Source organism: Balaenoptera physalus (genome assembly GCF_965194825.1).
Source record: "Balaenoptera physalus genome assembly, chromosome: 6".
In the NCBI taxonomy this organism is placed as follows: domain Eukaryota; kingdom Metazoa; phylum Chordata; class Mammalia; order Artiodactyla; family Balaenopteridae; genus Balaenoptera; species Balaenoptera physalus.
The window spans coordinates 111,111,179-111,135,303 of record NC_138885.1 but is presented as its reverse complement, the minus strand read 5'-3'; the positions used below and the strand labels follow the sequence as shown (position 1 = coordinate 111,135,303).

The 24,125-nt window shown below is 39.5% G+C and overlaps 2 protein-coding genes and 1 long non-coding RNA gene across 3 annotated transcripts in view; 1 reads left to right on the top strand and 2 right to left on the bottom strand.

The window, feature by feature from the left end:
- Positions 1–810: 810 nt before the first annotated feature.
- The window catches only part of LOC309662635, a 930,148-nt gene continuing 906,833 nt past the window's right edge, over positions 811–24,125 (bottom strand). Inside the window, exon 2 of the long non-coding RNA XR_014264824.1 lies at positions 811–1,051. This is a non-coding gene — a long non-coding RNA (uncharacterized lncRNA). The remainder of the gene's footprint in view (positions 1,052–24,125) is intronic.
- The window catches only part of LOC309662631 (cyclin-Y-like protein 1), a 33,900-nt gene continuing 10,585 nt past the window's right edge, over positions 811–24,125 (bottom strand). Inside the window, exons 3-10 of the mRNA XM_082465544.1 lie at positions 23,222–23,256; positions 17,072–17,172; positions 14,039–14,074; positions 11,785–11,836; positions 10,693–10,812; positions 6,702–6,868; positions 3,264–3,426; positions 811–1,708 (exon numbers count right to left, since the gene is read on the bottom strand). Coding sequence (XP_082321670.1) covers positions 1,592–1,708; positions 3,264–3,426; positions 6,702–6,868; positions 10,693–10,812; positions 11,785–11,836; positions 14,039–14,074; positions 17,072–17,172; positions 23,222–23,256 — 791 coding nt within the window. The 3' untranslated portion in view covers positions 811–1,591. The remainder of the gene's footprint in view (positions 1,709–3,263; positions 3,427–6,701; positions 6,869–10,692; positions 10,813–11,784; positions 11,837–14,038; positions 14,075–17,071; positions 17,173–23,221; positions 23,257–24,125) is intronic.
- LOC309662618 (10 kDa heat shock protein, mitochondrial) lies at positions 19,351–20,756 on the top strand. Its single transcript, XM_082465535.1, has one exon. The coding sequence runs from the start codon at positions 19,972–19,974 to the stop codon at positions 20,278–20,280; it is 309 nt and encodes a 102-aa protein (XP_082321661.1). The 5' UTR covers positions 19,351–19,971; the 3' UTR covers positions 20,281–20,756.

Genomic DNA, 24,125 nt, shown 5'->3' with positions numbered 1-24,125 from the left:
TAAATGCCACAAACTTACGAAACATCATTTGAAAGTTTAATCGAATTTCTTCTAAACTCATTTAGTTTTGTAAATTTTAAACGTTAAGCGTTTATTGTTTTATTTTTTATTTTTTAAAATTTATGTATTTATTTATTTATGGCTGTGTTGGGTCTTCGTTTCTGTGCGAGGGCTTTCTCTAGTTGTGGCAAGTGGGGGCCACTCTTCATCGCGGTGCGCGGGCCTCTCATTATCGCGGCCTCTCTTGTTGCGGAGCACAGGCTCCAGACTCGCAGGCTCAGTAATTGTGGCTCACGGGCCTTCCCAAGCCAGGGCTCGAACCTGTGTCCCCAACAAGAGAGCCTGCGACAGTGAGAGGCCCGCGCACCGCGATGAAGAGTGGCCCCCGCTTGCCACAACTAGAGAAAGCCCTCACACAGAAACGACCCAACACGCCATTAAATAAATTAATTCATTTAAAAAAATAAAAAAATAAAAGCTTAATGTTTAAAATGTACAAAAGTAAATGAGTTTAGAAGAAATTCGATTAAAGTTTCAAGTGATGTTTTGCCAGTCTAGCATTTATACTTCTGCGACACTGTTCTGGAGTATCCAAGCACACTATATTAAAGCTTAAAATTGTTCTAAGACTTTTGGGACACCTTCTATTTCATCACCGGCTTGTTAATTACTGGACCACCATGTTGGCTGGAATTATGAAAATATCCTTTAACACAAGTATATAACAAAGAGGAAAATCATCACAAAATCAGAAGCACCATTATAGTTAACAAGAAATGCAGCACGGACCCAATAGAAGGAAATAACCTACTTTCTCTGTTTATGATCGCAAACATGCTAATATGCTAATAAGTACTGCCTGCAAAGAGTTTGGATGACATGTGTTATTCAGCAGCTTTTTGGTTTAAATTGATTGCCAATAATGACTAGCAGCTTCAATGATATAGTAGGGAGGAAGAACCCTGCAAAACCTAACGATGCTACAACAGTCTGTTCCGAAGTTTGGCTTTATGAGTTGTTAGGAGTCCCATGTTTTTTTTTTGTTTTTTTTCTTTTTTGTTTTTTTTTTGTTTTTTTTTATTTTTTGTTTTTTTTTTGTTTTTTTTTCTTTTTTTGTTTTTTTACTTTTTTTTTTTTTGGAGTCCCATTTTTTGATGGTAATACTGCACTGATTCTAAAGGAATATGCAGCAGTATGGGACAGTGAGGTAAGAAAAACATAGAAGTTATATAGCTAGTGTCTTTAAAGTCTAAAAATTTAAACTATTAATTAAAAAACCTCACATAGCTCACAGCTATCAGATATCTGTGCGTGGATTGGGAGCAGATATCTGTGCGTGGATTGGGAGCTTTTAGCTTTGGAGTGGTTTTTGTAACTCTGTTTACAATAAAAAGGACAGAAGAGCGTGTTACATTGACGAGGTCCCGTTCTTTCCTATGAGCATAATCTTCGCTTGTCCATGAGTCTCTTGAATTCAATGTCTTTCTTTAAGGTGAAAATACTAACTTTGCTGGTTTCTGAGCAGGAGAGGTGATATTTCTCCAGTCTTTGTTTCGAGGGGTTTATGATGTTACAACCCCTCACTTCTCCCTTAAGAGAGGATGGCATTGGAGCGCCGAATACCAATGAAATGATCAGCGCTGAAAGACCTTCTCATAGCAGCTCTACACACGTCTTTGTATTTGTCGTCACACAATCTGGAAATGGCCTAGGAAAGTCAATCAGGTAGAACATAGGTATAATTAGGGGGGAAAAAAAAATGTTCGGACCTTAAAAAAACAAAAAAAGCATCATTGATAAGCCACACATCTCCATTCGTTTAGATAGTTCATAGTTAACTGCTACTTTGGATAGCTGATATCTACACTAACTGACAGTTCCCTAAGGTAATAACCTTTAAGGGCTATGATTAGATTGCTGGGGCAAGGGGTAACTTGCCCTAATAACTTAGAGTTACTTAAAAATTGGGTTCCTAATGATAGGCTCCTAATAGCAATATCATCTGTTACCTACACACGTGATCCTTAAACGTAATGGACATACACTTGGGCAAAATCAGTGTTTACTCAGCTATTCAACTTCTCTTCAGTTTTCATTAGTTATTACATACTCTAAGAAAATTTTAATCAGGTAGGTATGTGCTGAAGGTAGGAGAGGTCTAATGACAAGCGCTGAAAGGTGCTATTTCACTTGCACATAAATTATGTTAGAAAAACATCTTATTCTAAAGTACCACCAAGGTACCACAGAAAGTATCAATTTTAAATGTGTTCACTTCAGTTGTGAATTTTGCTGTATACCCACCAAAAATCATAAGCCATAAGTATTACGTTGTTCCATGTACGTTACCATGTATATTAAAAACTCATGTACTTTCTACATCCAGTATCTGAATCCACATTATACCTTCCAAGTATAGGTCTCTCAGGTTAGCCACGGATGCTTTGTCTAATAAACTCATGGGACTGAACTGTGATACACATACACATACACACACACACACACACACACACACACACACACACGAACTGCAAGCTGAGTAAAAAACAGTTAAGAGGGAATTCCCTGGTGGCGCAGTGGTTAAGAATCCGCCTGCCAATGCAGGGGACACGGGTTTGAGCCCTGGTCCGGGAAGATCCCACATGCCGAGGAGCAACTAAGCCCGTGCGCCACAACTACTGACCCTGCGCTCTAGAGCCCGTGCTCTGCAACAAGGGCAGCCACTGCAATGAGAAGCCTGCGCACCGCAATGAAGAGCAGCCCCCGCCCGCCGCAGCTAGAGAAAGCCCGCGTGCAGCAGCGAAGACCCAATGCAGCCATAAATAAATAAATACATTTATTTATTTATTAAAAATATCAAGACAGTAGAAATAGTCCAAAACATCAATTATTAAAAAAAAAAAAAGACAGTTAAGAGTGGTAAGTAGATTATGTAGGTACATCTGATTAGGGATACAATTTTAAGAAATTATTCATGTATGGTTATATGTAAGTGTAGAGGTTCAAATGGAAAACCATTAACAGATTAAATATGATTGAAAGTATTCTGAATTATGGTTACAGAAGAGACAATTTTTTTTTTTATAATGTGGGATCCCTGTATAAACCATAAAAGACACAGGAAATATGATGCCAACGGGTCAATAAGCTCTTCAAACTGTTAACAGCTTTCCATTTTCCTAATCACTGCTTAATATAATTTAGCTACAGGTGTGGCTTCGGTGGCTGACAGAAAACCCCAGTTAGTGATTTCACAGCCTTACCTCTAAGTTCTGTGCTCTTTCTTTGCTAAGAGGAGTGAATAGAACATTCAGGTTGTTGTCATCTGCTAAGGAGCGAAGGTCAAAGTAGTATTTGGCATATACACTGAAAGGAACATTAATATTAAACTGAAGTAGCTCCAGGAAGTGCCTTTCCATCTCATTCCTGGGGGAGGAGGAGAAGACAAAACCAACACAGGACAATTTTAGTCAACTGGGCTATCTTCAAAAATACCATTCTGAGCTACTAGGATGGCTCTAAATACTGTTTTGAAACAAATAATGGCTACCCAGCTGGATTAATACCCTAATGTTCAAACAAGGTACAGCTATTTGTGGTCCTTTCTGCGTCCCAGCACTTTGAGTCTGGGACAAGGGGGAAGAGGTCATGGCCCTCTTATGCACTCATGCTGCTGACTCAGGGGCTCATTCTTCAGAGTTCCATTAGTGCAGCTGTACGATTCATGCTCCACACTCACTCACGAGGCCCCGCTCTAGTGATCAGTTGAAAGGAATGATGTATGCTGTTTATTAGCTCTGCAGAACTTGCAGACATTTTCACCGGGCTGGTGACAGGAAGGGGCTTACTGAAGTAGAGACGAGCCAACAAAAGGAGTGGGCACATCACCACGGCAACAAATGGATCCATCGAGAGCCACTGCTATTATCTCTGAGGGGGGAAAACTCTTGAGGCAACAAGGATTCATCTCAAGTAAATAAATAAATAAGCTACATTCGATGGGAACGGGAATCCCCCCACCCCCACCCCGTGCATGGGGCTGTGTCAAAGGGCATAATGCAAGTTTCTGTTCACCTTAAAACCTTACTAGGGTGACTTGTCGTCACCATGACAGGACAGGATGCACTTTTTAAGCTTAGGAAGGCAGTAAGATTATGTCTCAGCTAGACTAAACCCACTTTACGATACGACCTCTGATAGAGCAGTTGTTGCCCCCGGTGTTAGGAGAGCAGCCCAGAATGTTCAGACCTACCGCCCCCTGCCAGGACAGACTGCACACGCCCACAGAGGGCGAATTCAATGAAGTGGGAAAGTAGAGTGCTGGGAGCAGGCTTCTGCTATATGACCATATCCAGCCATTTGCTTGCCAAATGTTTAAGTAAATAAATATAAAGTTAGAGTAAATCTTACCACTTTTCACAGCAATCACTTTAGAGAGTTGATTAGATAAAAATGATAAATACCCAAACAAACATGCAAGTGGCTTATTTTACAATACATTTGGTTTCTTGGTTTTCAAGTGTTAATATTTTATCCATTGGATAAATCAACAAATGCTCCATGTTCTCCTGTATGGAGAGCAGAGTATGAGCAGAAATGAGGTTTCTCATTTGTTGAACTTTAAACCTAACTGAACCTACTTCCAAAATTAATTTCCTGTTCATACGGCCAGAAGTCTATAGAAATGTAAATCAGATAATGTTTTGATAATCAGCTAATCAGGACTTAATTTACTACAGGAATAAATGCACTTCACTATCCCTTTTATATTTTCTCCACTAACACATTTTAATTGTGTGGAAATACAGTACTTCATAGGATTAACATGTCTATTAATAGAGCTTTAATCACTGAAGAAAAGCATTATGCCTACAGAATATGCATCTTCTGTGTTTTTTGCTGTTTGTAAATGGCTAGGTGGCTGAAGAGCCTACCACTTACAGGCGCAGCAAACTGTCTGAACAGCAGCTGCTCAGTTTAACTTACTCTTTTGAAGGGAAATATATATTTAACAAGACACAGAGATGTTAGAAAGTTTTAAGGAAAAGCTGATAGACAGCAATTTTTCAATTCAGACTCAAAATGAGACCATTACAAATAGTAGTCAACAGCAGAGGGATGAAACAAATGTGTATTAAACACTTTGTTGTAATGCTTTCCAACTCCCAAAGATCATAAACAAAAGCAGCCTATTATAAACATAACTCCTGGTGATTCTCCGTTCTACACAGAAAAGCGTTGTTTAGAATTAGTTTCTTCATAGCTGGACAGTGCCGCCAATGCTCCTGGGCTCAATGTCTATGAACACCCACACGTTTCCCTGCATGTTCTCGGATGTTGTACCTGGAACCAGAGCCCCAGTCAGCTCAGCTGCAGATTCTGAGAAAATTTCAGCTGCCATCATGGCAGGGATGGTGTTCACGATTACAAATTTTCCTTCCTTCAAGGGACCAGTTCAAAGACTGATGATAGTGTTGGTCAACGTCACTTTAGTTTCTGCAACTTCCAAAAGTACTTCTATTCATTTCAAATTCATTATCTGCTGTTCCACTGTTTGCTAAGATTGCTACCAGCAATATCACCACGACCACCTGGTTTACATGATCACCAAAGTGGGCATTTTCACCAAAAGCCACTTTGACAGCTACTGACAGTCACTGGTCCCTTCTCTTAGTCACAGCTTTCCTCGCTTCAGCTGTAAATATGCACTTTGGTAATTGTGAATTATCTAGGGTAAGGGGCAAAGGTAACAAAAACAAACTCTTGCCCCTGCCTGCCATCTTGATCGGCCGCTGCTGTCCAATATAATCAAGAGGTGTCCTTTCACATTTTCCTGAATGCCACCCACAAAGACAGGTTCACTGTCAAGCGGGCACTTCGAGAGTCTGCTGGAATTACCTCTCTGGCTCATCCTGCTTCCCACCCTTGGGGCCCTTCACCAGAGCCAGATTGGAAGCCTGGCGTTTCATGCCAATGTGAGCGTGCCATCTGTGAGGAGAACCTGCCTAGTTAACTCAAGGCCCCACAAAGTGCCGCTGTGTTTGCTGAGTGCCCTGGGTGAGGCCCCAGGGATGCTTCCCGGACGACCTGAGAGGTAGGTGTTTCCTAGCTCAGCAGACTTTAGGGGAGGAGACAGGAACACAGGGATCTGAAACCTTTATATGTGGCTACCTGTACATCATAGTTTCTGTAACAACAGAACCTCAGATAAAAAGGAGAAAAAGACCAGCAAAAGCAAATACACAATGTGTGACTCAGGTTGAAATTATAACCTGTCAGTAGTCTAGAGGCCCTAAGACCTTAACAGTGGCCACTTGCTTCAAAGACCAGGCATGTGCCCCTTAAAAATGGACTGGACCTGGTAGACAGCTTTAAGAAAGCTGTCAAGTTACTTACTGTACCATGTTGCTCTGGTAGTGAGCTTGTAAAATGTTTGGCAAAAACCACCAGAAAAATAATTTCAATTTCTCAAGCAGAATATTACAACAATAACACAGCAAGACCTACCAATGAATGAGGGGAAATACAAATTGTTATACTACAGCTAGATAGAAAGAAGGCTGTAATTTTATGTCTATTTCAGCTCTCTGCACAAGGTAACCTTTCTTAAAATGTAACATTTCTTAAAAATGTAAACTTTATGAGAGCAAATGAGGTATTGGAAAATGGTTAGAAAGTTCAGGGTAATCTTACAAACTCACATGTCCTCAACTGTAACGTCCTTGAGGATCTGGCAGTCGTCCACATTCCATACAGCCCGATCGTCCCAAAACTTGGAGGCAAGAAGAATGGCTCCCAAAACAATTCTTTTCCAGTTAGTGGGGCAAATGTCGATCTCAGCATAAGTTAAAAGCCTTTCTAAGTAAACCTGCAAAAGTAGAGCACTGATCTTTGATTTTCGTTCAGTTTAAGTGCTGTGATAAGAATTGTTAGGAATGACAGATTTCATCTCTTTTTGACACCCCTTTTATTCCTAGGTTCTACAAAGACTTTGCTCAGCCAAGCCAAGGCCAGAGGCCAGGTCACAGTTGTAAGTCAGATATTTCTATGAGTCTGATATTTCTACTCTGCCCGTGTGAATTTCCAACCCAATTTTGGTCACAGGAATGAAAGGACATCTCAGCAAAGGGCATTCTAAAGACACGCATTGTATTATTACCTTCCCACTTGTCAAGGGCAGCACATACAGCCCAGTGTCGACTTCAACTGTTCAGTAAATGCTTGAGTGCCTATCACGTGCAATGTTAACTACAAGACTGGTGGTGGTTGCATGGCGATTTTACATAACGCTTGAGTGTGTAAAATTCTGGTAAGACTGAGCACATCTTTACCTTCTCTTCAGAGTCAGTCACCAGTCCTTTTGTGGCATGAACTTGAAGATAAAAACTGGTGGTCAAGAGAGCCTCCCAGTGGCTGCTGCGTGGCACAGCAGGACAGGCAGTACAAAGGGGCTTTACAACTGTCAAGTATTCCCATATTTTAGTGCCTTTTTAAGGAACACACATGCATACAAAGGGTAGTCCTTTTCATAGCCCCAATTTTTCACATCTCCATTATCATTTCATTATTCATTTCTGTCTTACATAATCTGCAGCTTAGTCAATTCTTTTGGTTTTAAGGTGGGAAGACCTGCCTGTGTCTGTATCCGTGGGGCTCCTCTAAACCTGCCGGTTTGTGAGATGATTTCACGGTTTCTTTTACATGTATCAAATGTCTACCCTACAAAGAACTGGATGGAGTTAACAGCTGAGCAAAGATTAGAGAGGTAAGCTGTGATTTGTTGTTAGCTCTGTAGAAGAGTGTATATGCCATTTGACAAAAAGAAAAATGTCCAGTTTGAAAGAGTCTGTTTACTCTCTGAAGGGTTATCAGATTGACAGCTCAGATTCGCCCATGCCCTCCAAACTCTACTGTGTTTTCAAACACGGGTATTGAGATTATATGTTCTTAGTGAAATTCGGCTCCCATTCCCCAAAGAACTCAGCACTCTCTAGTACCCTAAGAACGACTCTCCCCGCAAGGTTCAACTCTCTACTTTATGGGACTCATCAGAGGCACTGAAACGACACTGGCAATCTCTCAACTTCCTCTCACCTTTGTACTGGCAAACTTGGTACACGTGCCGATATTCATTTATCCCACTTGCCCTCCTGTCTCGGAGGAAGCGAGATTTCTTTCTTTTCACTGAAGCTAACTCTCCTATGAATGAAGTTGATCCCACCTCACTTCTGCAGAGCACTGTGCCCACAGTTAGTCTCCTTTTGAACAACTTCTCCCTCTCTGTCAGAGGCTTCCTCCAGTGTGAATGCTTCCATGTCCCCAGCCTGTCCCCCACTGCCCCTAGACGGCGTCCTCAGGGCTGAGGCCAGCTCCTCATCTCCCATCCTCTCCTTAACCCACTTCAGTCAGCCTCCTGCTGCTACCACTCTACAGAGACTACTCTTGCCGTGGTCACCGGTGCCTTCGCACAAACAACCCAGAGCTCTTCGTCCCAGAGCTCCACTCCCCAGGCCTTCCCTCATAAATGAAAGAGCACTGCCACACGCCCAGTCGCTGAGACCAAAAACCTGCACTTGAGTGTATCCTGCTCCAATCTGTTAGAACTTCTTGTTATCTCTACCTTCACTGGTACCCTGACCGCTTTTCTGTCTGTCACTTCTGACTTGTATCGCTGCCACTGCCTAACTTCTCTGCCTCCCAACAGACTACAGTCTGTTCTCCCCAAAGCAGCCAGGAGAGCCTCTTCAAATAAGAGTACTTTATGCGCCTGCTCCAGATCTGCCAGAGGTTTCCCATCAAACAAATACCTTCTTCTCGTGGCCTGCAAGTTACGAGGCCCTGTGCGGTACGGCCTTGTCCTTCCGTGACCTCATCACCTATGCTCTTTCCCTCATTCCCCGCTCGGATCACAATGGCCACCTTGCTTTTCCTTGAACACACAGAACAAGTTCCTGTCTCAGAGCCTTGCACTTGTCCCCTCTGCCCGTAATCCCAGCGTACCTGATCTTCCCCAGTTCAGCCAGGTCCTGGGTTCAAACATTACCTCTTTAAAGAGGCTCTTCCTGAGCTTTCTAGTAAGCCCCTCTAATCACTTTATCCCTTTACCTTGCTTTCTCTTCATGGTTTTTACCACTACTTGAAATAGTCATCTTTTAAAAAACACTCATTAAAAAAAAAACACTTATACTTTGCTATACACCTGAAACTAACACAACACTGTAAATCAACTGTACTCCGATAAAAAAAAAAAAAAAAAAAAATTTACGTCTTCCACACTTGCCCCATAAAGGCGAGAACTTTATTTATCCAACTTGTTCTCTCCTCCACCCCCCACATGTAGAAAAGTGACACAGAGTAGGTATTCAGTGACATGGTATTTATGACATGAGCAACTTCTTGGTAGCATTTAGCGTTTGGACCATACTCTCCTTCTTGAACCTCTCCTGGTGTCTCTTAGGGTTCTCTGCTGGGTTTCCTACCACTGTAGCCACTCCTCTGGGGATCTGTCCCTTAAGTGCTGACAGTCCCTAGTAGGATCTATCTTCTACCCACTTTTTATTTTACATACTTTCTCTGCATTTGAACAGCTACACTTAATTCCCTCCCTCTAGCTCAGATTCATGCTCCAATCCCATATATTCAAATGATTACTAGACACTGCCATTCTGCTGTCTCGCAGGTACATCAAGCTTAACTTGTCTACAAAGAAATGCCCCTCTTCCAACCCAAATACTCTCCTTCCTGCATTTCCTAGCTCTCCATATGCAAGCACCATTCCTGCCTCTCTCAAGCATGTGCTAAGCACTCCAAGTGGCCTGTAGCGCCAAGAAAAGGCCTGTGTCTGATCCAGTACCCACTGAGGGGTCTCTTTTCAAAAGGACAAGCCTCCTGTCCTAAATTCTGCCTTGATAGGAGCAGGCAGTGAGTGGCCTAAGTATTCCTTCCCTGCAGACCACGCAGCTGACTTTCCCCCCTACAGGTTTGCTATAGGGAGGAGTAAAACAATCCCAACTACCTCTCACTTGAATATGATTTATTATTCAAATGATAAAATCTTACCATAGGAATTAGGAATGGATGACAAAAAGGTCCTTACACAGCTGTAGCTTAGCAGGCTAACTAGAGTAAAGCCTTCTGAAGTCCTACTGGCACCCTAGTCCTGGGCAACTTCACATGCAGGCAGTAAGAGGACAGCAGGGATGGTTAACACCATTATCCATTATCCAAGGAACAGAGAACTGAGGGCAGTAGTTCTCAGTCAGGACACACATCAGAACTGCCTAGGCAGTGCAGTCTGGGACTCAGCTTCAAACTCCCCGGAACCTGTTTCTGCCTGTGGACCAGAGCGCTCAGTGATTGCCCCGCCCCACCACCACCACACGCGTCGTCTGTGTGTGCGTGTGTGCACTGTGCGTGCGTGTGTCCCCTCAGGTGTGGAAGGAGAAACCAGAAATCTCTCCTGCTGCCTTTAATAGCAATTGTTTTGTGATGAGAAAAGCAATGGCAACGTTTTAAATCATAATGATGATTAAAGCTCAAATGTGTATACTTTACTTTCTTTTGATAGGTTTCTCTTAATAAAGTTCTAATGATCGTTTCAGGAACCTACTTTCATTTGGGAAAAACAGGACCATACCATGTGTACAAGACAGAAATTTCTACAGATGCTTTATGAAAGAAAAAATATCTTACCAAAGTTACTACTGCACCTTCAGCAGTTAGCTGTGCGGCACTAGAAAGAGTATGAACAAATCCGTAAATGAATTTGTGTTCAGGATCATGCTCGAAGTATTCCTCTGGAATCTTTTCTCGCTGAAGGGAGAAAAAATGCAATTTAAGTATCCACGGAAGAAAAATACTTAAAAGTACCCTTAAGATAGCAGTCTTCACACTTGGGCCCACGTGCCCCTTAAAATAATTCTGATTGGGTGACATGTCTTGTAGTCTTTTAAATCTAAACAATGGGATCCTAAAATACCACAGTGATCCAGTACTCACCACCATTCATTAAAGAAAAATACAGGCACAACCGCAGAAAATTTATGTATTTCCACGTTCCTCCCCACAGAATTCTAACCAAATGTAAACTATTGGGTTGGCCAAAAAGTTCATTTGGTTTTAAGTAAAAATAAAAGACACAGTTTTCATTTTCACCAAGCATTTTATTGAACAATATATTCACTAACCAAACAAACTTTTTGGCCAACCCAATATTTTTAGGCTCAAAAGTCTTGCTGATCACCATATGTCATACTTTTCTGTAGTCAACTTTGAAAACACATTTCCAGTGTCCTGTAACCATAAGGCTCTAAGAATGTGCTGTCCTGTACAGCAGTCGCCAGCCACGTGTGGCCACAGAGCACCCGGAGAAGTGAATTTTAAAACTTTGTCATTTTAATTCGTTTAAAATTTAAACAGTTTTCTAATTTTCTTCTTAGAGGCCTTATCATATTAGGTTTATTTACAAATATTTATATTGTTTGTTGCTGTGGAACATCATCCTTTAAAAAGATACATTTTCTGTTACTTGGGTATGTTTACTTACCTGCTCACTATTCACACAAAGTGCACCTCGGTTCATATCCATCAACCCCTTATACAGCACGCCTTCGGGAAAATGACTAGACACAACATGGCGTGGGGAAGAAGACTTAAAGGAAGATGAATTTGACTTCGAGCTGGAGGAAGTAATTTTCTTCTAGTAATTAATTTCAAAGCAAATCAGCATGAAATAAACACAACTGTATAAGAGAAAAATACCACTTCAATAAAACTGACACTTACTGTGAGTGGATGTAATCTCTCATCAAAAATATCCAAGGATCTATCTGCATCTCTATAAAATAAGAATGTGCATTTAAAAAATTAATTCAGGAGTTACTATCATAGTAACATATCTGCTAGGAGTAGAGAGAGGGGTAGAGGAAGCTTAACCTTCAACGAAGCAAACAGTTTTATAAATTCTTCTCCTGGATTCCACCCTTAGAAAGGTTTCCTGACCTATTTTTACTCAGCACATCACGTTCTGTGAAATCTTTTCTACAACAACCAGCCAGAGTTGCCTCTATAAGCACTGACCCTCCCTAACAGGCAATGCTAGTAAACCAATATATTTTCACTCCTCTAACCTCACACTGGAATATGCAAGAACATTTTATGAAGCAGTGGTGGTGGGCAATAAATTCTTCTCACTTCAATCAATGTGAATATGAGATTCATGGTTTTTTCCCGTTTTTTTCTCTTTAGTTCTTTATATCCTTATTGTGTATTTCTTCTTGTCTCTTTTAAATAGTTTGAGTTAAAAATGTAATTGTCTTTTTATTTTAAAAGAAACCAGGCTTTTTAATTTAAAATTTCACCACACTAATACACTGCACTCATTTGAACAGCGGTTCTCTAAATGTGGTCTGCAGGCCTCTGGGATTCTCCCCTATCCCCTCCTTCAGGAGGCCCAAGAGGTCAAAACTGCTTTTATAAGAATACTAAGACACTACCTGCCCTTCACATTGTGTGACATTTGCTATGGATGTATAAAAGCAAAAGTGGGTAAAACTGCTGGTTTCTGAGCATGAATCAAGGCAGTGGTACCAAACTGAATTAGAAGTCATTCAATTATTCACTGCCACTTGCAGTTAAAAAATCTGCTTGAAGAACATCCTTGATAAAAGAGTAAAAATTAATAGTGTTCTTAAACCTTGGTCCTTCTTTTTAATATTCTGAATAAGTGGAAAGTATGCATTAAGCACTTTTACATACTGAAATATGGCTGTGTTAAGGAAAAGCACTTGTGACTTGGCGGTAAGTCATTTTTTTCATAGAACACCATCTTTATTTGAAACACTTTTTTCATCGAACACCATCGTTATTTGAATGTACAACTGACACAGTCATTCTTTCAAAAATGAACAAAGTGAGCCTGTCACTTCAAGGAAAATAACTCCAAAGTTATTTGTTGCCAATGATAAAATTCAAGCCATCAAGCTAAAAATATCAGGATTTTTGGAAAACTTCTACCTTCGATTGTGAACTTGACAACTTCTCAACACTTAAAAGACTTTTCTGGTAAGACTGGTGGTGATACTAACAAAAGTGAGTTTTTGACACTGTCTAAAGAAATGTGAACCAATACTTTCCAAATGACCAATGGATAATATTATAAAGTCAGGTACAGGTAAAAAGATCTACTCAGTATGCATGACAGATCAATGGGTATTAATTTAACATAGTATTTATTACAAGTTCATTGATATGATTTAGAATTCCATTTTAACTAATTTAAGAAACTAGCACATGCAGACTTTTGGTACAGTATCAAAGAATATACCAAATTATCTGAAGGCTTTAAAAATACACCTTTTTCCAACTATATATCTGCAAGCGGCTGGATCTTCTTCATATTGTTTCTTCAAAACAAATGACTGAAGACAGAATAGATATGAGAATCAGCTGTCTTCTATTGAGGAGATACTTTTCTCTCAATATTTTTTGTTGTGGAAAATAGATATTTTTCATTAAAAAAAAATGACTTATGTTGAACACTGGGGTTCCCAATCAGGGGTGATTTCGTCCCCCAGGGGACTTCTGGCCATGGCTGGAGACAGTTTTGGTTGTCGTAATGTGGAGGGAAGAAGGTGCTACTGGCATCTAGTGAGTAGAGGCCAAGGGTGCTGCTATATATCCTATAAGACACAGGACGACACCCCACAACAAAGCATTATCTAGCTCAAAATTTCAGTAGTGCTAAGGCAAACTCTGTTTTAACATACAATGGATTTAATTTTTTAAATTCTCAATTTCAATTTCTAATACAGTAAATTATCAATATAACCCATATAAACAAATACTCTTTGGGATGCTCAGTAACCTAAGAATTAAGGGTCCTAAGAGAAAAATAAATGATTCACTTCTATATTGTAATAAAAGCACTCTAATAATAAAAGCTTATGCCAGTAACATCTATAGTTATTACCTAACACTAAACTTGATACCTTGTAAATTAATTAGCTGGAATAACAAGATAGGTTTTAAAAGAGCTCACCTGTTCTTGATGTGGTAATATATTGCTAAGGTCATACTGTGGAGGAAAAAAAATACATTGTAATAACTGATTTTTATCATATCAGGCCTGAAGACATTTTTAAAAAGGGGTTAGCAAGGAGGGAAGAGCTTCCAGAGGCCCAGTGGCCCCGAAATCCTCGAATTCAGAACAGTACCACATGGGTGCTTTCCCCCTTGTTTTAGGTTCTTCAGCTTTTAGCAAAATTAGGAGACCCAAAATGCTAGATATGCTGTTAGAAGGCATGTTTTGGTTGATTATTATAATATATAAATTATTACATACTTCCCCTGTCATTTGTCCTTCTACCCACAAAACCTTCTGTCCTGTACAAGTTATATCTATCTATACACATGCTTAAATTTAAGCCATATAGTAGTTTGTGTGTGGGGGTGTGTGTGGGGGTGTGGTTTTTTTGTTAGCCCCTGCATTTCAGTTGATTTAGTTCGCTATCCACCTACCCATCCGTTTTCCATTATTTCCCTAAAAGTAAATAATAAAAGTGCTCTATACCAAAATGATTTCAAATCACTTTTACATAATTATTAGAAAATTTAATAGCAAAATTTTATAGCCACAAAACTGATGATAGGTCTAGCTATCCTGAAATAAGCAGTGCTAATAAGACAGCATAATACTACACAGTATCCTATTAATGACAGGTATTTCCAAATTATTTTAAATAAAGTATTAACGAACAGATAGATACAAGTCCTTAGGTAGTCTTTTTTAAGTTACTATATTCCTAAGTTATTCACAGATGTTGTATATTAGGCAACAAAGGGGTTCTCTGGTTAAGTTATATGCTCCCCTTTGTTCTCAGTGTCTAAAATGAAACTCAAAATAATTGAGGGAAGGCAAATCTGAATTTTAGAATAGGTCTATAGAATCTTAGCACTTGTATAAAGGCCTGTAACACCGTTAGCATCAAAGATGGATACTTCTATAGTGCTTCAAAGTTTCATCTTCAAATTGATTTTAAAATCACAGCATTAGAAGTTTTATGATGGAAAGGACCACTGAACCGTAGATGACATTTAATTGAACCACCCATTTTACAGATAAGGGAACCAAGGCTTAAAACTGACTTACCTAAGGTCCCACTAATTATCAGAAGCAGTTCTCTTTCTCCTGCCCTCTAACCAAATAGTGGCTCCCAAGCTCAGCTGCACACTGGGATCATCTGAGAAGCTTTAAAAACTGCCTGGCTTCTGCTTCAAGATGTTCTGATTTAACCGGCACTGGGTATGACTTGGGCATCAGGACTGTTTTTAAACATCCCCAGATGACTGCAGCGTGCAGCAAAGTTTAGGGATGAATGAGTTAGGGTTAAGATCGGAGAATCACTCGGGATGCTTTTGTCCATATAATCATGCTTCACATCATTCCCCATCTTGTCAACAGGTGTGTGTGCGTGGGTGAGAGAGAGACAGACAGACAGACACACACACACTGTGTCTTGGAGGCGGGGGCAGGCGGGTGGACTTTGTGCATCCAGAAACATACATCTTGAAAAGTTGCATAAGTGATTCTAATAAGGCTCACCTACCCCACTGAGAACAACTACCCCACTGAAAACTAACCCCATGATAAACATTTTCAAAATCATTCCTAAAAGCCAATTGGCCCTATTAATTTTCTCAGTAAACCTTTATTTCACCAATAATGAATGTGATGAATGATCATTTCTAAAACTTCATGAGAGCAAATTAAAATTTACTGTACTTCCAAAAATTAGACTAGGTCGGGAAAAAAAAGGATGAAACCTTCTTGTCTGAACAAGGTTAATCTTTTTTTTTTTTTTTTTTAATTTTATTTAATTTTACTTAATTTGGGCTGCATGGGGTCTTTGTTACTGCGCGCGGGCTTTCTCTAGTTGCCAAGAGCGGGGGCTGCTCTTTGTCATGGTGCGTGGCCTTCTCACTGTGGTGGCTTCTCTTGTTGCACGGCACGGGCTCTAGGTGCGTGGGCTTCAGTAGTTGTGGCACACGGGCTCAGTAGTTGTGGCTCGCGGGCTCTACGGCACAGGCTCAGTAGTTGTGGCGCACGGGTTTAATTGCTCTGCGGCATGTGGGATCTTCCCGGACCAGGGCTCGAACCTGTGTCCCCTGTGTTGGCAGGCAGATTCTTAAACCACTACACCACCAGGGAAGTCCCTGAGCAAGGTTAACCTTCAAAGTACTTTTGAATTATATACTGGACATGAGGTGCTCCCAGAAATTAAAGAATAGTTTCCATCATCATGACACTGTTCGTGTCTCCTTAAGTATAAGCCTGACCACAGCCATGTTTCCGAAACCTCACCTCTTTTATTGTTCTCTGCTGTGATTGATACAGTGTGTTGGAGATATATTTACATATATAAACAAAACTTAAATGTGTCTATTCAGTTAAAACCTCAGTTGAACAAATTTCATCTACAAAGAAATTAAGCTTGAGTGTGTATTTCTTAAGACTGGTTTGATATATTCTCCCCCTCTTTGGGGGACAGGAAGGAGAAGTAAAATTTCATACAGAAAGAGTGCAGGAAAAAAAAAAATGCACAGTGGGATAAATCTGACAAACTCCAATTAAATTTAAATGCAGCTTCGCTTTGGTGCCAGTAGGGGACAAGCTGTTCCTTCTTCTAAGAGCAGCTTCCAAAGTAGTGCACATTGTTTGAGGACTACAACTCATACAGAAATAATTGTCTCTAGAAACAGCCAATCAAAAGCACCTCTCTTTCTCACTGTGTTCAACAATGGCTTAACAACAGAAACGCGTCAAATAAAGATTTATACTTTTTCTGGGCTTTCTTATTTGCTAACTGGCTTTCCCTTCTATCATGCGCTCTAAGATTAAAATGGAAACTGAAAATTCATATTTAGGTCCTTGAAATCAATCTATAGTTGACACCAGTTTTTTAACCTGATCACTGAAAAGGACAATTCAAATGAATGAACTTATGTATGGCTAGGATGCTTTTAGCGATAAGGGGGTCTGTCACTCAGCCCTTGGCAACCTACTTGTACTCACCATTTTACTGTGGTTCTAAGATTAGGCTGGCTGACCGTGCTGTCATCTAGAAATATTGTTGAGCATGAGCTATACTTTTTAGTAAGCTGCCCTGGAGATACCTGAAGGGGAAGGGAAATAGAAGAAAATGTCACAGTAAGTTAAACCTATCAAGTGTGTTTTTTTCCTTGGTTAAAATGTCAAACGGTAAAGCATTAAGATTTTTCTTACACTCCATGAACTGCCTGAGTGTGATATCATGTGCAGCTCTATGGGAAACCTCTATACTCTGACTTCCACAGACGAGCTTTGAGAAATGGGTTATAAAATGCTGCCTTGATATAGTACCTATAATCAAACCTGGCAAGCACCTATTATAAATTACCTTTATAATAATGTAAAAAGTTTAGAATAAGATTTCAGGGTTTTTTCCTTAAGCAATGAAATGCAGCTGAGATTTCCTATTTCTATTCCTTTACTACAATAAAACGTAATGCTTTATATAATACCGATGTAGGAGCATTTCACTGCAGTAAATGAACACCAATAATAAATGTTCAGGAGACAGTGTGACGAAACAAACGTTTTCCAATCAGAGGCTGGGCATGCCAGGGCTGCTCTATCACTAAAAGGCTGGGGGCCATAAGTCTCTCTGGGCCTCAATTTCCTTATCTGGAGGACAAAAAGGTACTGCTTAAAGATTCTCTCGCATCCAAAAAAAAACGGATAAAACAACTCTGAGAATTTAACTTCTCACTTCATGTTTAAGTAAGACTGCCATTACATTACTCAAGTGAGAACCTCAGAGAATACTTGCCATTCATTTCAAAATTGTACTAATTCTGTTCTACGTGTTATTTGACACTCCTGCCTCACCCATGCTGCTCTCTGCCTGCAATGCCTTTTTCTTCCTCCTGTCCCAGCAAGCTTGACCCCATCTGCCTCTAGGATCCCTTTGCCAGCAGGCACACCACAAAACTTCTCACTTTCTGCACACTCACACATCTAATTTACCAACTGTTCCATGGTCTCAGCTGCTTGCATAGTACCACCCTCTTAAGTAAACAAGCTTCTCCAGGTTAGGAAGATTCTTCTCCTACCTCCAGCTACTGAGCACAGAATCTGGGACAAATTAGGATTCGACAAGTGTTTGAGAAATTATTTAAGATCAGTTACAACTGGAGGTAAATCTTACTAAAGGTACAAATTCGTGAGAATTTATCTACAGTGGTGTTGGATAGGTGACAAAGAACTTTTTGAGACCCTCTAGAGAATGAACTATCTTTAAAACACTTTAGAAGTATCCATTTATTTGTGAAGAGCCCATGAACACGGCAATAGTCAAATACTAAAATGGCCTAAACTATGTTAGGACAACTCTCTTCCTTAAAGTAAGGCCAATAACCAAATCCCAATCACTGAAAGCCACTGGAAGGAAGAGTAGCATTCTTTAATACCACAGAATACGAACAATTTTAAAGCTGGGTTTTGGTTTTGGTTTTTGTTTGTTTACTAATTCAGATGAGCCTTCCTTCCTCCTATTCATATAAAATAGTTTTCACCATGCTGTCACACTCTCCCATCAATGTCCTCCACAAATACATGAAAGGTGAGGCAGGGAGAAAATCTAGTTGATGCTTTTTAAAATACAGAGCATTTAAATAAAAATTGCCAGTATCCAATAATCAGAAATATCCAAATGGCATATGTAAAACACCATTTTGCTTGTTTCAGATGCTTTATGCAAAGCCACTTATTCCTTATTAACAAAAAGTTCTAGATGTAACATATTTGAAACAGTATCACTATTTGGAAGACTAATTTCTCCTTCAAGCTAGAAATGTTTTAAACTAAAACTCTGATATGGTCCTTAAGCTATTTGGTTAATGTGTAATTTTAGAATCTCAAAAAACAGATACAGCATGAAAAATGAAAATTCACTCATTCAAATACTTTGATTCTAAACGAAGCAGGTTATCTTTTAAGGTCACTACTATTAGGGTATAATATGACATACACTACACGTAATAAAAGTCAATGCTGACCAAAAATCTATATATATGAGGGGAATAAAAATAGTAAGGAAATGTACCAAAATATAGACTAGTTGGTAGAGCTTTGGGTGCTATTTATCCTGTTTTCCTCTATTAAAAACTTTCTTTTCTATTATGAATGTATATTGATTTGTCTTTGGAAATATTACTGCTAAAACATTTAAAATTTTTAATTAGATGTGCTCTAGAGTCCTATGGGGGCTCATTTAAGTTGTATCAGCAACTTACAGTCTACTGGCTCGATCCTACAAAAGAAACACTTCCACAGGCCTACTCCTGAAACTATTCAAACTTTCCAGCATCTAGTGTTCACTAAAGGATGGCAGAATTGAAGCCTCTGAGCAAAGCCTAGATATGTTAGCTGCCAGCAGATTACTTTCCTCTCATCTTGCTTGAAAATTTAAGATAACTGTCCTTTATGATAAAAGCCTTACCATTGCTGGCTCACAACCTCAATAAACTGCACTGACACACATAAGGGTATAAAATGCAAATACAAAAAAAAAAAACAAGTAGCAAAAAACACTACTGACAGTTTAATGTTCACAGGTATTATTTCAATTGGTCACTGAAGAAGAGTATTTATCTTCATTCAGCACTAAGGACAAAATACATGGACTTTTACAATCTTTATAAGGGGAAAGGTTGCTTAGTAGACTGCAGGTTTAATGGTGAAGACTAGAAAATAATCATACCTAGGAGGCTAGTAAGTAACAACCCTCAAAGCTTATCACTAAAGGTCAAGTACCTGTTGAAATCCTGCCCCCACCCAATGACTCTTCCCATTGTGCCTACCGCCTCTGATTTTAACCCATTAAAAGAATAAAGCTGGAGAGAGCGAGAGTACGAAGTGCGGCAACCCGAGTCATGGCAGGACAGGCATTTAGAAAGTTTCTTCCCCTCTTTGACCGAGTATTAGTTGAAAGAAGTGCACCCGAAGTTGTAACCAAAGGAGGCATTATGCTTCCAGAAAAATCGCAAGGAAAAGTATTGCAAGCAATGGTAGTAGCTGTTGGATCAGGCTCTAAAGGAAAGGGTGGAGAGATTCAACCAGTTAGTGTGAAAGTTGGAGATAAAGTTCTTCTCCCAGAATATGGAGGCACCAAAGTAGTTCTAGATGACAAGGATTATTTCTTATTTAGAGATGGTGACATTCTTGGAAAATATGTCGACTAAAATAAGTCACTATTGAAATGGCATCACGTGAAGCTGCCCGTTCCCCCAATGGCATCACGTGAAGCTGCCACTGAAGTTCTGAAATCTTTCATCCTGTAAATAATTTCCGTGTTTCTTTTATAATAAAGTAATGATATCCAAACTAATGATATTCATTGTCTCTGAAATTTCGTTTTCTCTGTATTGATTTAAACATTCCCAAATAAAAGTATATAAATGAAAAAAAAAAAAAAAGAGAGAGAATAAAGCTGAAGTTCACTTTTTTCTTCCCCCTTTTCACAAGTTTTGGATACGTTTATTAAGAATCAATGACTTTAACTGAAAAGTCTGTAATACTCCATCTATGTTGCACATTAATGGACAATATGGTAGGGTGAGTGGTTTGAATAGAATTCATACTCAAGGCCTTAGTAGAAAAGTATAATATTCTAATTATAGGTATAATCAAAAATATTGTCTGAATTAATATCGTTAATTATATTGCATTAAACTTCAAACTCAGAACCTATATTCAAAGAATAAATCTAACTTTGAGTAGACTGACCACAAATCTATTTCCTCTCCCCCTTCTTTCAGATATCATCTCATTAGAATTAAAGGCATTTTTTAAAAAAGCTATACATAAGACAGGATAAACAGCAGATGATTTTTAATGTTTGAAAGGTGAAAAGACTAGATAAAGGAGTGGTTACTGACCTGGCAGAACAGAGGAAGCACAACCTTGGTACCTACAGAGGCTGACTAGGACAGGAACAAGAAAACCAGTTTGTCTTACAGAACCCAAGGCAGGCTCAGAGTTCAGAGGCGTGGTCCCCAAATCCTTGCAGTGAGGCCCATCAGTTAACGAGTTGTCCAAGTGATGCTTCCAATTAGATCTTAACAGACAGCCAAGGACCATCACACGTTTGAGGGAAGCCCCCAACAACTAAGAGATCAAAACAGGAAGAAGGAATGGGACTTCCCTGGTGGCGCAGTGGTTAAGAATCCGCCTGCCAATGCAGGGGACACGGGTTCGAGCCCTGGCCCAGAAAGATCCCACATACCACAGAGCAACTGAGCCCATGCGCCACAACTACTGAGCCTGCGCTCTAGAGCCCATGAGCCGCAACTACTGAAGCCCGCACGCCCTAGAGCCTGTGCTCCGCAACAAGAGAAGCCACTGCAATGAGAAGCCCACGCACCCAACAAAGAGTAGGCCCAGCTCACCGCAACCAGAGAAAGCCCACGTGCAGAAACCAAGACCCAATGCAGCCAAAAAATAAATAAATAAAATAAAATATAAGGACGCTTTAAAAAAAAACAAAACAAAACGGGAAGAAGGAATTGATGGGAGTGATAAAAACTCAGGAGCAAATGAAAACTTGAAATTGCAACAGTGAAAAAAAGAATGACAGGATATAAGAGAACTCTATAAATTGAAAATAAGGTAGACAAAACAATATATTCAATAGAAGGATTAGAGCACAGTCAAGGAAATCTCCAGGAAGCAGGACAAAAAGACAAAATGCAAAGCAGGAGGGGAAAAAAGTTAGCGATCTGGTAAGTCTAAGACTTCCAACATCTGAATAATAGGAACCTGGAAGAAAAAAACAGAATATCAAAGAAACACACCAAAAAGGTCTATACCAAACCAAATTATGAAATTTCAAAATCCCAGGGAGAGGGAAGGTACTAAAAGGTTCCCGAGAAGGAAGGGATGGGGGAAAATGACTAAAATCGGTCATGTACAATGTACCATACAATGTCAACAGGTTTAAGAGCAACAGTGTAAATGAGAAGATGAGAGGGAAATGTCTTTAGAACGGCAACAATTAGTTTCAACTGAGAATTCTATACTTTATCAAATAGAAGGAGTTTCAGAGAGGCTAGATCTCTATAAACTTTCTGCCCATGTGCCCTTTTCCCAGGAAAATGTGCTCCAGTAAAACAAGGAAGTATAACAAGACAAGAGGGAAACAGAATCTAGGACATAGGGGATCCAACATAAGAGAGCAGAGTTATGTGAGATCCCAGATGACTTCACACAGATATCCCAGGAAAAGAGGCATAGAGCAGGCCTAGGGGAACACTAGTCTATATGGGACTAGGAAGACAAAAGATTGGGGCAAAGTGTCTCCAAGAAAAAAATGGAACAGATGTGGCTTAGTAGACGGAAAATAGTTTTCATAGGCATGTGACAAATGTTAAAACATTTGGGGAAAAAAATAGCTGTTAGAAAACAGGCAAGTGAATATAGTCAGGAAATTAATTCCACAGAAAAAATGAAGAATGTGAAAGCAGGGAGACCGGGCAGGGAGCTACTTACTGCATTTGGCTGTGTGAGATCACGTTGGCTAGGAAAAGGGGGATTGGGTTATCCTAGAGAAGTGCAGAAGTGCTCCAATTTCATTAATATTTAAGAAAAAGAATGAAGGGTGTACAAGGAGGGGAGGCACAGTCAGAGAACTCTATGGCTCAGCAATGCACAATATTTGCAGAGTCGTAGTAATGTAAACATTGATTCTGATTTAATAAAAACTGATACATGTTGAGGGAACACAGGGAGGGAAATAACGTCATGGTGGAGCGAAGAAGCTCAGCTTTCACCTGCTATGACAAGAAGTCAATGGACAGTGCTAAAAATTAACTTACCTGTTATACTTTTATTACTTTGGTTAAAAAATAAGATCAAAAAAATAAGGCAAAAGAATTTAAGGCAGATCTTTATACTACAACCGTATTAGTGAAATTTAACGTAAATGTCAGAACCCTTAAAAAATGGGCACTACTAAGTCAAAGACTTTCCTGAATCCATTTGATAATTAGGAAAATAGAGATTTAGAAAATCTACAAAAAAGAGGTCCATGCTAACAGTATTGGATCCATCATATTTTTAGGAATCATGGCAGACATATTTTTAATTCAAACTATTAATTTCTTAACTTTTCAACTGTTTACTTACATGGTTGAAATGGTTGCTCCTCCTCTTTTCCCGCACTAAGAATAAAAAAAATTAACTGATGAATTCTGATACAAATGCCATAGAAAAATAAAAGTAGTCACTAATTATCTGATGGATTACCAATAACACAATGAGATAAAATTCCATTCTATTTTTTAAAATAATTTCCAACAAAATATATAATTTAAATCACCCAGCAAGATGAGTCCTATAAATAAAATCTAAAAACTTAGTTTCACTTTTTTGACCTAATAGATACTCTGTATTAGGCACAAATGAAAGACTCCCCATTTACAAAAGAAAAGGACAAAGCAAATTAGGCCAGGTGAGAAACTTAGCTAATAAAAAAATTTACCTGCTGCATAGCTGAACTACTAGCCAGGAGTATTTTCTAAGTCTTCATTTACACACAGCTTACTTTAATTACCACAATCTACAGATGACAACTCTACGAACCAGTTTCTGGCCAGGCACTCATCTCCCAACGCACCAGGATCTCTGGAAGCATCCTGAACCACTTAATGGTAACCTACTCAAATACCTTACTGAAAAAATACACAACTGGAAAGTAACCTATGTTAAACGTAAATTTTAAAATGAGTGTGCTGACCTAAATGAACATATCTACAGCACACAAAACGGTTTTGCTCCAACAAAGGCCAGAAGAATAAAAGCCTGAAGAGGGTCTTAGGCCACACTCTTGCTCACATTGCCTCCTTTAACTCCAGACAGGCATCACAGGCACGGATTCCTTAAGGCTGAAGAGAGAGACAGGCATGGGACAGCTTTTCTTTTACTGTCTCCAGAGCCCCTCTACATGTGAGCAGCTCATGGCTCTGGAAGAAACTGAGAAATAGAGCAATCCTAACCAGAAAGGAGTGGCTCAAGTAGACACACTAGAAAA